General features: G+C 44.7%; 1 protein-coding gene across 1 annotated transcript in view; it reads left to right on the top strand.

The window, feature by feature from the left end:
• LOC144173439 (receptor-type tyrosine-protein phosphatase T-like) overlaps window positions 1-12,280 on the top strand; it is a 60,616-nt gene extending 48,336 nt beyond the window's left edge. The window contains exons 16-18 of the mRNA XM_077701865.1: window positions 2,812-2,963; window positions 11,375-11,510; window positions 12,091-12,280. Coding sequence (XP_077557991.1) covers window positions 2,812-2,963; window positions 11,375-11,510; window positions 12,091-12,165 — 363 coding nt within the window. The 3' untranslated portion in view covers window positions 12,166-12,280. The remainder of the gene's footprint in view (window positions 1-2,811; window positions 2,964-11,374; window positions 11,511-12,090) is intronic.
• Window positions 12,281-13,387: the final 1,107 nt, after the last annotated feature.

Below are 13,387 nucleotides of genomic sequence, written 5' to 3'. Positions count from 1 at the left end.
ACGTGGTCACGTGACATCATTTATTAGCAGGTGGGTATGATTATTGTGGCGCAGTGGGAAGAGCACCATGTACCTCACGTTCCGCCCACAGGTAGTGAATGCGTTGTATCAGCAGCTTCTTAACGTAGTTTGAATGAGTCAAGGATATAAGGCGCGTTCGTTAGCCCTCCATTCTGTGTCGGCTTTGTGGCGCAGTGGGTAGAGCACCATGTACCTTGCGTTCCGCCCGCAGCGTCGTTTGATCGAAACCAGGTGCCCGTAAGTATTTTTTTTCATATAGTGTAGGGGGAGGGGTGCGGACTACGATGGACAACTAGAACGGGTGACATCGTAAGTTAAAGAAATTCTCTGCATTTAAAACTGTTCTTTTGAAACTGCACTCCATTGCTGCAGCAACTTTTGTTGTATTGATCTTAACAAACGCAACAAAAATTAAAAGAGCATGTACATTTTACGCGGCATGAGGTCAGCAGTGACACAATTGAAAAGAAAACTTATACCTCAGATTTCAGTTGGTTCAGTGCACATTAGCACCAAAGCGTTACGAATAAGCGATTATGACACTAGTGGCAACACTACCAATTTATCCTGATGTTGATTACTAGGAGTGTTATTCAACCGCAACCAATCGGGCAAAACTAAATCATGTAACTTCGAAATGACCTGGCCTAAAAGTGGCTGAGGAGGCGCCAGGTTTCAACTGTCGTTTAAACAGATGAGCTGTATAAGCTAGGGCTTGGTCTGCTGGAGTTCGTAAAGAAAATACTAGAAAAAAATTACGCCCACCTCCCCTCGCGGGAACCCTGGTGTGATGCGACGCTGAGGGGGGTTCAAGCGCAAGCGGAGAGCAACTGTCGACCGAAAGGCCGCCGGAGAGCGGCACACCGGTTATGTGCGCAGCGGGCCCGAAGGAGAGGAGACCGCGGAGAGAGAGGGTACTGCACATGCGCAGCACCGCGCGCAGCGCCGCCCACCGGCGGAGTGAGAGCGCGCTGGGCCGCACACGCTCTCACCTGGGCAAGCGCCGGCGCCAGTGCGTCTGCCGCGGCTATGACGCAACACAATCCAACACAATCCACTTTAATCCAATCCAATCCAAATCCGAACCAATCCAAGTGAAGCCAAGCCAAGCCAAGCCAAGCCAATGCAATCGCATCCAATCCAATGCCCCTCTCGAGAGGGTGTTCGCTATCGGAGAGGAGAGCGGGAGACTGGCTGCGGACAACAACGGACGCACGCGGACAACAACGGACGCACGCAGGAAGGACAGGGCCGCCGACAAGAGATGCTCTGAGCGTCGCATCTAAAACTGGCTGAATGCACTGGGGGACGTTCTCGCATTATCTTCAGCAAAAATACCCAGCTCGTGTGAGCGTGCGCGTCGTAAGGAGCGCCCGGAGTGGTGCTTGCGGGTTGGCTTACGCCCAGTGAGGATCTCTTCTTCGTCGTCGTCGCCGCCAAGTGACCCGCGCGACATGGGGCCGCCGCGCCCGACGCGATGACGATGAATCTACCTCTCCATCCCTTCATAAGCCGCATACGGAGAATGCAACTTAACCAGCTCACAAAAAAGTCGAGGTCTGCTCACACGAGGACGCGATAAAGAGGATTTGCCCTAAGCGGCTACTCCTTGGCACGACGACGGTAAAATATGTGACGACGGCTGTATTGAATAGAACGCTGTAAATACATATTGTGTTTACATAGCGGTTCAAATCGACTTCACACTGCTGCGTTCCGGCTGATTCCTGTCTCCTCTACCCGCTATCAGTGTGGGGAGGAGCTACGACGAGCCGAACTCTGCTGTTTCTCCAGCATTGCAAGAGTAGGACAAGCTGCGCCAATATTTTGGCCACCAAATATATTTTGGAACTGTGAGATGAACCTATTGCCACTAGTACTCGGTCGAAGCGCTCTTTGATAAACCAAAAATTGTATTTCGTGTTTATGGCCCTTTTTCTACCACGTTTTCCACAGCAAACACTGACAATACTTAGGAGCAGTTAAAAAAACTGCGCATCATTCAGTAACGTATTCCAAACAAGCAACCAAAGCTCACTGTTGGAGGTAAGCCTGTTTAGGCTAGTGAGCAATTGTTTGGTACCGCTCAGAAACTTCATGAGTTATGTAAATTACCGAAACTCGCGTCTATCCAGAATTTGTGGTGTAGGAAGGGATGGGCGTCAGAAATCCCTTGGTATTTTCTAGCCCGCAGTCCGTGAGTAAGAGGTAATCTTCCTCAATTATACCGTCATCTTTCCTACCTTTCATTGTTTTAGCTGTGATTTGTAAAGTTGCTAACGGAGGTGGTTTAACACCAGATGGTTGTTTTGTACACCCGTGAATAATGGTGGACATTTTTGCAATATTACAGTTCATGTAGTGCGACAACTCTGTGTTGTAGAATTTTATATTTAAGGAAAGATTTTTATATTAGGTCAACGCCATAAAAGGCGTCGTGGCATCAGTATCACCTTCAAGCTAGAACAGTGAAGACGTCTGAGTGTTCTTAAAAGGTGATGGTTTCGGAAATTTGGATAGGAAAAAAAGTGGGCACATGTCAGCACAAGAAAATTCACTTGTATCTTTCTTGTAAGATCTTTGTGCCCTGTATGTTGTCTGCTAAATTCTTTGCCTAGTCATTAACGTTAACAGTGCAATGGCGTCTCAGTTTTTGCTGTTTCAGCAAACACAATTTGGAACGGCAGTATGTTGAAGAGATTGTAATTTTCGGGTTCGGATTTTTTTAAGGCACGGCACGGGACGTCTTTATAAATGTACGATACACGGGACCTTTTGTTATTCTTCCAGGGACCACAACGTATGCTAAAGCAGTTTCACTCCGAGTGCTGGCCGAGGCATCGGTTTGCATCCAGCTCAGGGAAACTTATCTTGGAGATCTTGGACCACGTGGAGCGCTGGCAGACGCAGGCGGAAGAAACACCTGTCGTAGTTCAGTGTCTGTAAGTGCACAAACTCCTGTCGCTACTTCATTTTACCTGGGTTATTCGGAAAAGGCGCACGCATGTAGACCAGTGAATCCTAGGTCTGATTCCACCGGCACTTTTATAATAACTTAAGCAGTCTGCCTTTTCGGCAGTACTAGATTTAGTAGTACAAGTACTATTTTGTTCGAATTCTGATCGTATTTATGTCGCGAAATCTCTCAGCGTACGTGATAGGCTTTTCAGGGCGAGTTGGTTCATAGATTCCATAAAAACAAAGCAGTGGTTACAGGGAAGCGAACTCAGCACACGTGCACAGTACAAGTGGTCATACACATCGCTCACTTTATTTTAACATGGACGACGTCTTTTGTGCTAGGTCTTGTGCCGCGTACTTACAAGTTCTTAGTTTTTTTCTGTTGATGAAATGGCTTTAGCTTAATCTTAGGTCAAACAGAGCCAACATGGCGTTGTGTAATTCCAGATGCATACGATTTCAATTTTTTCAAGAGCAAAATTCGGCCAATTTTCGCTTTACTCAATTAACGCCCCTGTGAAACCCCTCCAAATAACCTTCAAGAAACTGCAACAATGCGTGGAGAGAAACAACTTTCGCCGATTTCACCCTAGGAATGCCAAATGGGCACGCCTAGATGAAATATTATGAAGAGTTTGGTATATGATTCCATTCCAAACCTCTCATCAGGTGCCGCACAAGCAGAAGATTGCTACTGTCGACATAACTAAGTAGAATAAGTGTTACAGCTGAACACCCACCGACTATATAGCAAATTTCAGAAATAGGACCTTCGATTTTCTTGAAAACAGCCTTATAATACACTACCTAAATCACTTTACCAGACAAAATCCCGCAGCTGACGTATAACTTTTACACGCCTGGGCTGTCCGCAAATGCCTGTCCGCAAATCAGAAATTAAAATTTCCGGGGTCGGCCGATGCGGTATAGCCAGCGCTATGGCCGCCTCTTCTGCTAAGGCCACATGGCGCGTACGTAGGGTGAGGGAATCGATGTGTTGTGCCATGGGGTCATATATGGCCGTCACTGCATACGCTTCGGGATATATGTACCTAGAGCGTCTGCATATAACGTATAATATAATTTTCTGTTGGTGTGGTGTACTCAGCAGTTCGTTTTGCTTGACCTACGAGAAGTTCGGTCTTTTTTGGTACATTCAAGTCCTCTCGTCGTGGCTTCTGCAATGACTATGCCAGCCCCTTTTGTAGAACATCTTCAGTTTGTGCGTCGCTGACTGCCGATGTCGAAAGGTTTATTTTGTCAGCATAAATAGTATGCCTAAGATGAGGAATCCCTGATAGCTGCAGACGGAAATTGAGCAAGGCTACGTTAAAAACCCGCAGGGAGACTATATCCCCTTGAGGGCTACCGATCCAAGAAAGGAGCGTGGTGTCCGCTACAATGTCGTTAATTTGTAGAACGGCCGTGCGGTCGCTTAAGAAGTATTTCTAATATTTGTACGTGCGTTTGCCTGGAGCTATCGATTCTACCTGTCGATTCTACAATGAAGACATATTTCCTGGGGTGAATCTGACAGGATTTATTCCAGGAAATATGCATGCAACCTACTAGGAAGCCCACCGCCAATCAAGCATCAACCACCCCGTCCCCCTAGGTAGGCATTAAATCCTACATCCAGAATATGCGGGCGTTTCCCTATGCCGCTGGTGATCAGCACGTGCCGTCAGCGTCATCTACGGTCAGGACCAAGATCTCTTCACGCAACGGCACAAAGAAACTGCATTAAAACAGCCGGGCAGCTGGTGATCGCATTAGCAACATTATCCAACCTGTACAAAGCCCGGGCGATACTTGCCAATGGTGGGCTTCCTAGTAGGTTGCATGCATATTTCCTGGAAGGCCCCTAAATTAGCTGTGAAAACTCCGCCCGTGGTCACGTCGTCATAAGCACTTGCTTTGCTCTGTTAATCAAATCAACACCATCACGAGAAAGCAAACGGGAAAGCCGGAAGTGGACGCGGAGGAGCCCGAATGGGGAGCATAAAATGGAAATAGATTTCATATTACGCGATAACCCTGGCGTCGTGAATGAAGTGAAAGTTCTCGGAAGGGTACGGTGTAGTGTCCACCGTATGGTAAGATCTCGAATTAGGCTAGATCTGAGGAGGGACCGCAACAAGCTAGTACGAAAGAAGCCGATAAATGAGCTAACAGTAAGACGTAAAGTAGAAGAATTCAGGATCGCGCTGCAGAACCGATATTCAGCTCTTAACGAGGAAGCCGAGCTTACGACGCAGGAAGCCAGCGACAACCTTACACGTATAATCACGGAGTGTGCAGTAAAAGTCGGGGGCACTATGGCTAGACAGGATACTGGCAAACTTCCACAGGAGAAGAAAGATCTAATTAGGAAACGGCAAACCATGACAATCTCTACCTCAGCTGGCAGAATAGAAGTAGCGGAGCTTTCGAAGTTAATCAATAGGCGTAAGACAGCTGACATACGGACGTATAATATGGAGAGGATCAAATACGCTGTAAAGAACGGAGGTAGCCTGAAAGCAGTGAAGAGACGTCTTGGCGTGGGGAAAAATCAGATGTATGCACTTAAGGATAAGCAAGGCAATGTCATCACAAATAGAGATAAAATAGTCACAGTGGCCGAGGAGTTCTATAGGGATCTGTACAGTAGCCGGGACATGCAGGATAATGCCGAACGAGACAGTAGTTCAAAGGAGATAGACGTCCCACCAGTAACGACCGAATAAGTAAGGAAGGCTTTGAAAGAAATGAAAGGGGGCAAAGCACCTGGTGAGGATCAGATAACAGCAGACCTCTTGAACGAAGGCGGAGAAATTGTACTTGAAAAACTGGGAAACCTGTATAGGCAATGCCTTGTGACCGCAAGTGTACCAGAATCTTGGAAGAACGCGAACACCATCCTAATCCATAAAAAAGTTGACATGGTGGACTTGAAAAATAACAGGCCAATAAACTTACTGTCAGCCGTCTACAAGGTATTTACCAAGGAAATCGCTAACAGAATTTCTGCAACCTTAGATTTCACTCAACCTAAAGAACGAGTTGGGGTCCGTATAAGCTAGTCAACAATGGACCATATTCACACCATCAATCAGGTGATAAAGAAGTGCGCTGAGTATACTGAACCCCTACGTATAGCGTTCATGGAATATGAGAAATCATTTGACTTTGTCGTACTGTCTGCAGTCATTCAGGGACTACGGAACCAGGGGGTAGGTGAATACTAGAGGATATCCACAATGGGTCCACAGCTACCGTCACCCTCCATTAAGAGAGCAGTAAATTACCTGTAAGGAAGGGCGTCAGACAAGTAGACACAATCTCTCCAATGTTATTCACAGCATGTTTACAAGAAGTATTCAGAACGGTGGATTGTGAACAGGTAATAAGGGGTAACCAAGAATACCTCAGTAACCGCAGATTTGCTGATGACATTGCTTTCCTATGTAACTTGGGGGACAAACTGCAATGAGAACTAATTAGAATAACACCTAATGAGCTTGACACTAATGAGCTAATGAGCATGACAATAATGAGCATAACCCCTGCTCAGTTATTTCTTGCTATAAGTAGGTAGTTAACCATCAAGTCTTACACAATTAGGAAGTCCTGCCTGCTCTATATACAATCACCACTGAAGGAGGCGTGTCATGATGAATAAAGTCTATTACTCGTGTTTTCTTGGAACTCTCCCGAATCATATTGTGCCAAGATGGGGATCTCAAACGACTACTTACCCAATGGAAGTTTTTTCTCGGCAGGTATGAATGGTAGTCATCTGTTGTAGATTTATGATCAATAATATGCGCTCGTGTGGGGAGGCGCGTGGTTTTAGAAACTCTCAACAGATGGCAATATTTATGCAAATGCGGGAAATTTCAGCGGAATTCCACGTTCATACCCGTGTAAGTGTAAAAATCCCGCTGGCGTCATTACACTCGTGTTAGAAGAAAATCCTGAAATGTGTTTTTGGACAACTGTATTGGTAGCATTTCCAAGCAAAAACAAATTGGACAAAGGAACGTCTTTGGTTATTCAGTAATTCGTTGAAACACCTACTTTTTTGAAAGTCGCGATTGACCCTATACCATGGGTGTTATAAGAACATTTCTTGAACAGTGTTAAGACACCTGTGTAAGTTAATTTTATAAAAAAACAGTTCAATAGGTGAACCAGTCTCAGATAACAAATAAACATTTGAAAAACTACTTCGGTGCTCTTCACTCTCTTTAGGTGAAATTTAAGACATTTCAGCAGTATTCAGCTCGTAAGCTGTGACAATGTGCTCATAAAATTTGAAGCGTTTGACTGAGCAGTTTGACTAATTCTTGATATCACCTTTTTGGCTCTTTTTGGTCCTTTGATATCACCTTTTGGGCATTTTGGTTCATTAGCCATGTCATGTGAAATACTCTTTTAGCCCTTTTACCGCAGTTTCACGGCCAACGTTTTAAAATTGTTGCGTAATATATTATAACACTTATTAGGAAACAGTAATATGATATATCAATCAGTAAAATACATATTTCATGATGTTTGACTTAAGCCATTGGTTCCCAAATTCAGAATCGGGGCGAAAGTTTTGATTAGAGAAAAAACGTAAAACTACTTTTTAGACATTTGTAAGGGCTACACATATAAGCAAAAAGCACTTCGATATATGAACTTGTGAGTGAGGTAATTGCGGCTTTACTAAACGCAAACTCCGCTTTTTTTCTGCTTACAAGTCCGGTTTTGGAAATTCCCCTCTTACTGAGCCTCTACATCATGACACAAATGTACTCCTGAAATTTCAAATCTTTATGTTTAGCAGTCATTCAGTCAGTCAGTTAGTTAGTCAGTCAGTCAGTCAGTCAGTCAGTCAGTCAGTCAGTCAGTCAGTCGTGTGCTTCTCTCTGTAGACGTAGATATACTCTAATGTCCCGTTAACTTGAACTTCCATATCTAGAAGTACCGGTAAAGACCAATTGGCTTGGAAAACACATTTATTGTGCCTGCGATTGAAGTTTAAGTTAAGACTTCAGACTTGGCCAGTGTCGTCCTCGCTGTCGCCACCAGGGTTAGAGGCCCCCCGCCCGTTACCCGGCTGCGAAGTCTCCTGCCTGGGTCAAGACCAAAACTTCCTCGCCGTTTAGTCAACTCCCAGAGGTGTTATGTATATTCTCCCTTTAAAGCGAAATGATCTTACAGGAACCACGAATATCTCGAAATGTTGACAGAAGCGACACTAAGCGAAGTCCACTACAAACAGTTATGTTTGGGCGCCGCACGTAGCTCCCACTATGCGCCGATCATAGTCCTGACGCGCACATTTTGACGCCCCACCACTCCGCCGGTTTTGTATCAAACGTTTCAAGCAAGCAACATGTCAGGATAGAAGGCCGAATGTAACGGTCGCAAAAAAGATTGATGCCATTCGCTGAGCGCCCAAAGAACTGTTATCTGACAATAAATCTGCACGCAAAACCGGAAGCATCACGCAGTTCTTCCAAATAAAAAAAATCGTTTTTCCTGCTAATAGGCCGAGTCGTTATCCTAGTGTCAATAAAGTTTCATTTATTCATTCATGCCTGCCAATTATTCTGCCTTTTATTTAAAAGCTCCTCTGTGCAGCGCACTGTTTGTTGCCAGCTCCGACCCTTCTCTTCATCCCAAATTTCCGGCATATTTGTTAACTCTAAACATCCTTTATCTAAAGATGTGTCCTTAATTTTAAAAACTCGAGTTAACAAGGTATAGCTGTACTTCCACACTACCCTACAGAACACTGAACATTTTAGTTTAGTCCCTGTTTTAGAATAGCTGGAGCAACGATTTTCGATTACCTGTACGTAGCGTGTACTCTCGTAACGCTTCATCTATATATTTAATTACTTATTTTTCATCGGTTCATTTATCTATAATTTATCTATTTATTTTTTATTATTTATTTATTCTCTTGATTTATTCTCTCGCCGGCCGGGCGCTACTTTCGCTTATCCAATTCCTTTGCCGCTTCGTCGTTAACCCACAGCCACTTCCAGTCACCGGCCCTACGCTTCGCTATAATAAAGGACACAGACGCGCAGCTCAAATCCCAGAGCGGTTTGCGCAAAGCGCTGTTTCTACCGATGCCACCTAGGACTCAACCACGACAACTGCCGGATTAGCGGGCATTCACTCGACACTTCATGCCACCTGTAAACAAGAATACTAAACAGCGCCTTCGTCTACCGGCCTCCAACTCGAAGCGATATTACTCGAGGTCCGAATACTCGAAATTTCTTACTACCCTACCAACCAGCCTCATGCAACTATCTTCACAGCGAGCCAGGAGGAATTGCGCCCACTACTGGGGAGGCCTTATCCGAATTCTATCTGTGCTTCCATCAAGATGTTTGCCCTTAGGCTACATCGTACAAAAGGAATACAAATTTGGGTAGACGGGGTGCCAGGGCACTGCGTTAACCATTCAAAGAGGCCGCGCGTGGCCTGGCCAGCGATGTTACTTGCACCCGCTCCCACCCAGTTTTGCCTCATCACGACCCCAAGTTAGACCCCTTTGAAGCCCGGGCCACGTAACAGAAATGTGCTAGAGCTCGACTCCGCAGCACAACCCTACCAATGACTACCCCTTACCTCCAGGACTGCCACGTGGCCTTAATGTTCTGATCCACAAGGCTCGTGCTAGGGCGGCGCTTACTGAGGACTGCGATTTCAACTGGCGCTCTTACAAACCTAAGAAAGGGCGGCCACCGGTTCTGCCCCACACACCCGCAAGCACTTCGCCCCCGCCGGCCATGACACCATCTACCTGCGTGACGTTCTGTGCAGGAGCCACACCCACCAATGATGGCCTTCTTTGGCCATGTCCAGGGCTCATGCGGAGCACGCCTCTTGCAAACCCAGCAGCGTTACGTGTTTGAAGGACTGGCTGTATCTACCCGCAGCCACAGCCAAGCAGGTGTTTGTCGCCTTGTGGGACTTTGCTCTCGCCGCTGGTGTCCAGATGAGAATGTAAACTTTCCCAGACTTATTGGACACCAACCTGCCCGCCCGCCCCCTCAGGCCGAGTCGTAATCCTGATGTTAATGAAGTTTTATTTATTTATTTATTTATTTATTTATTTATTTATTTATTTATTTATTTATTTATTTTTATTTATTTATTTATTTACTGCCACCCATTTTACTTCCAAGCAGGAAAAGCACAGCACATTCGAAGATAAAACAAAGCTAAACAAAACAGGTACAGCAACATTTTACTAAGGCAAGAACAACACATCAATTACGATCAAATTTTACGCACTTTCACAGGGCAGAGTAGACACAGTGCCACACAACGCAAATTCAAAGCACCGCAAGCTGAGGCACGCAATATCTTGTTACATGAAAGAAGTATTGCGGAAGTCAGGACCAAAGAGCACTTTACGTTGGGACAGAAAGGAGAGTTGAGTTTCGCGGCAACAAGTTGCAAGCCGTTATTGATTTCCGGCAAAAATAGTTCTTGTAAATATTAGTTCTTAGGAAGATTGGCTTGAGGCTGCTGCTGTGTTATGACATGGCATGTAACTTACCCTCCAGCCAGCAACCTGTATGTTCAGTGAGAAACCTAGGGCAGTGCAACCAAACTCTATAATTTTCCTCTATTCTCAACTCAAGTGTTGAGATTTAGGAGACTTGTGTCCACTTTTCAGGCCCTTCTCACCATCTAGACTTGCTGAACAAGGCCCCAAAATACTCAAGGGCGTAGGTTTTCTCCACTCGGAAGAGTGGGTCACGGCGGGTGGCCATACCATAAGCCTCAATTGCATTTTTCATTAAATCTATGGTGTTTATTCTTGAGTTTTTTATCTGTTTAATAACATATATCCTTTATTTTCACCAAAAGCGTTTACTCAATTATGCAATCGGTCAATCTCAATTACTTTACTGTGGTTGGAGGAACCTGCCTAGGATGCGTCATTCCTTGCATTTTTGACATATTTGGTTCTTTTTGCCGTCTGACGTTTCGGAAACCATCTCCTCAACACGGAGAATCAGGTTTTACGACCCACTGAGATATCTGATGGCTTCGAATTGAAGGCACTGACGACTTTTTTGCAGAAAACTATAGCAAATATTTTACAGCATGCATAGTGTCTCGTGTGGCTCGCAAGAAATGTCTCAACACAACTGCTGCAACGCACCTCCCATCACTCTGTACGTGCACGACAGGAGCGCCACGTAACTGGTTGATTTGCAATGGGGACAAGGAATTGGGGTTTAAAATTTGTTACCATCATTTTCCAAAGGAACAATCGCTGGCAGGCGGTTTGTATGCAGTCATGTTTCGGTTGAGAAGTTCTCAGTGGTCCTTATAGATAATGTGGTTGGGAAAGTCTGTTATATTTCACAACCCTGTGTTGCAGTGACGGATGCCGAAATTCTGGACTGTACTGTGTTTCGGCGACAATCTGCGATCAGCTCAAACTGGAGCAACACCTGGACGTGTTCCGAGCCGTTCAGCACGTGCGTGCGAGTCGTCCCGAGTTCATCGTCGACTCGGTAAGAGAGACACTAAGCGAACCTTCTTGCAATCGTGCAGACACACAATATCAGTTTGCAGCACCTATAGCTAATTCAGATTTGGGTCTCCAATGCACGCACTTATGTTAAATTCCTTCTGCAAAACAATCAAATAAAGGGTTTTGTCGGTTGCACATGAAAAAAAAATTGTGCTCCCTGATTTTCCCATGAATTCGGTCCCAGCACTTCGTCATGCTTAAAACAAAAAAGGACATTTTTTTATTTCAAGCTATAAATTTTCTAAAACGTCCGTACAATACTTATATTTCAACCTAGGTCAAACAGCCAACTTGCACGTCGCATTGCCACAATTGTTTTATTCCGAACTAACCATATTTTAGGCATTCCGTCTTCCAAACCGAATGGTGCTCTTGGCTGTTTTAAAAATACTTTTGAAAAGAAAGGAATATAGGAGGTGAATCGTTCTTCATCAAACTTAGTCGTCCCCACCTCTCCAAGTCACGGAAAATTAAGCTACTTTGAATGAAGAAAATAAGGTTCTACTAGTCTGCCAAGCAATAGTGGCTCTTCTAACTTCTCTCTTGTGATTTTTTTTCAGGAACAGTATGCCTTCTGTTACGAGGTAGCGATGGCCTGTGTGAACTCTTTGCACGCCTACTATAACATCGAGTGAAAGCGGTAGACGCATCCGTCATTTATGGGAGCAAATCTGTCTTGGGATGTACTGAAAAACAAACTGGTGGACGTCAACTGGAATTCTGAGAGAATAAAGTGAAATACATTATTGATCGCGTTTTTGTGCCATATGAGGTGTTCTAGCAGGAAGAATGCTTTTCGACATGACGCTGCTGAAACAGCCTGCACACATCAATAATTGTTTCAAAGTTATAGATGAATCTTTTTTGTTGAATCTCCCATGACTGATTAGGTGCTCTCCTCATATTTCGTTTGCCTTGTAATAAATAGCCCGTATGACTTACTGACAATTGTTCGCCTACCAGTGAGTGGCACAGTTGAAATATACAGAAGCGAAGAACTATGTTTGTCATTCTCATTCGTATTCGTTTATTTCATTACAATTACGTCCTCGGCAATGGCATTACTTGAGGGCGCATAGGGCTAGGCCGTTACAGGCTAATATCTGTGAGAATCGTTACATTAAAAACAACGCACTTCACGCACTACGCGGAACCTGTATTGGGATAGGATGTGGAGATTTATTCGAATACCTCAATTACATTAACATTTTCTTTTTGTACACTACATTTCAAAATAAACTGTACCCAGGTGGCGTAACACAACGTTTTTTAGCGACGATGTGGCGGTTGTAGATGGCGTAGAAAACGTTCAAGGTCGTCTCTGAGATGGAGGCACGTGCACAGATACAGAAAAAAAATCTGGTGTCTGAATTTTTGTGATTGTTCCTGGCACTACGCCATTTCCTGCGTTTGTGGCAGCAACATCAGGCCTTCTTCTTCTTTCGCGTTATATTTCACGTACCGTATTCCAGGAATTATTTCGCTCCTCTATTGCAGCAAAAAGTTTCATCAACATGTGTCCACCGTATCCCTGATCCCTATATCCTTAAAAGCGGAAATGGTCTGCAGCTACATATGGCATGACAGAACTTGAATTAGGTTTGTGAGGTGCAATGCGGCAAGGCAGTGACTGTGTTCGCAGAAGAAACAGAATATGGTGGTTTGTATACCGTAGGTAGAGATCTTATGAAGAAACAAAATACGAATGACGCGAAATCCGGCCGAGAGGACAGTACAAGTGAAATAAAAACAAAAAGCAAGCAAGAGCCCCTCATGACTCCACAGAGTGTTCTGCTAGAAGGATCCAGAAAAGTGAAAAATCAACAGAACATGCTCTCTTCATGGCTTTACTGGCCG

Source organism: Haemaphysalis longicornis, unplaced genomic scaffold (assembly GCF_048455015.1).
Source record: "Haemaphysalis longicornis isolate Haplotype H1 unplaced genomic scaffold, Haemaphysalis longicornis Haplotype H1 scaffold_3, whole genome shotgun sequence".
NCBI lineage: Eukaryota > Metazoa > Arthropoda > Arachnida > Ixodida > Ixodidae > Haemaphysalis > Haemaphysalis longicornis.
This window is presented reverse-complemented; position numbering and strand designations above follow the sequence as displayed.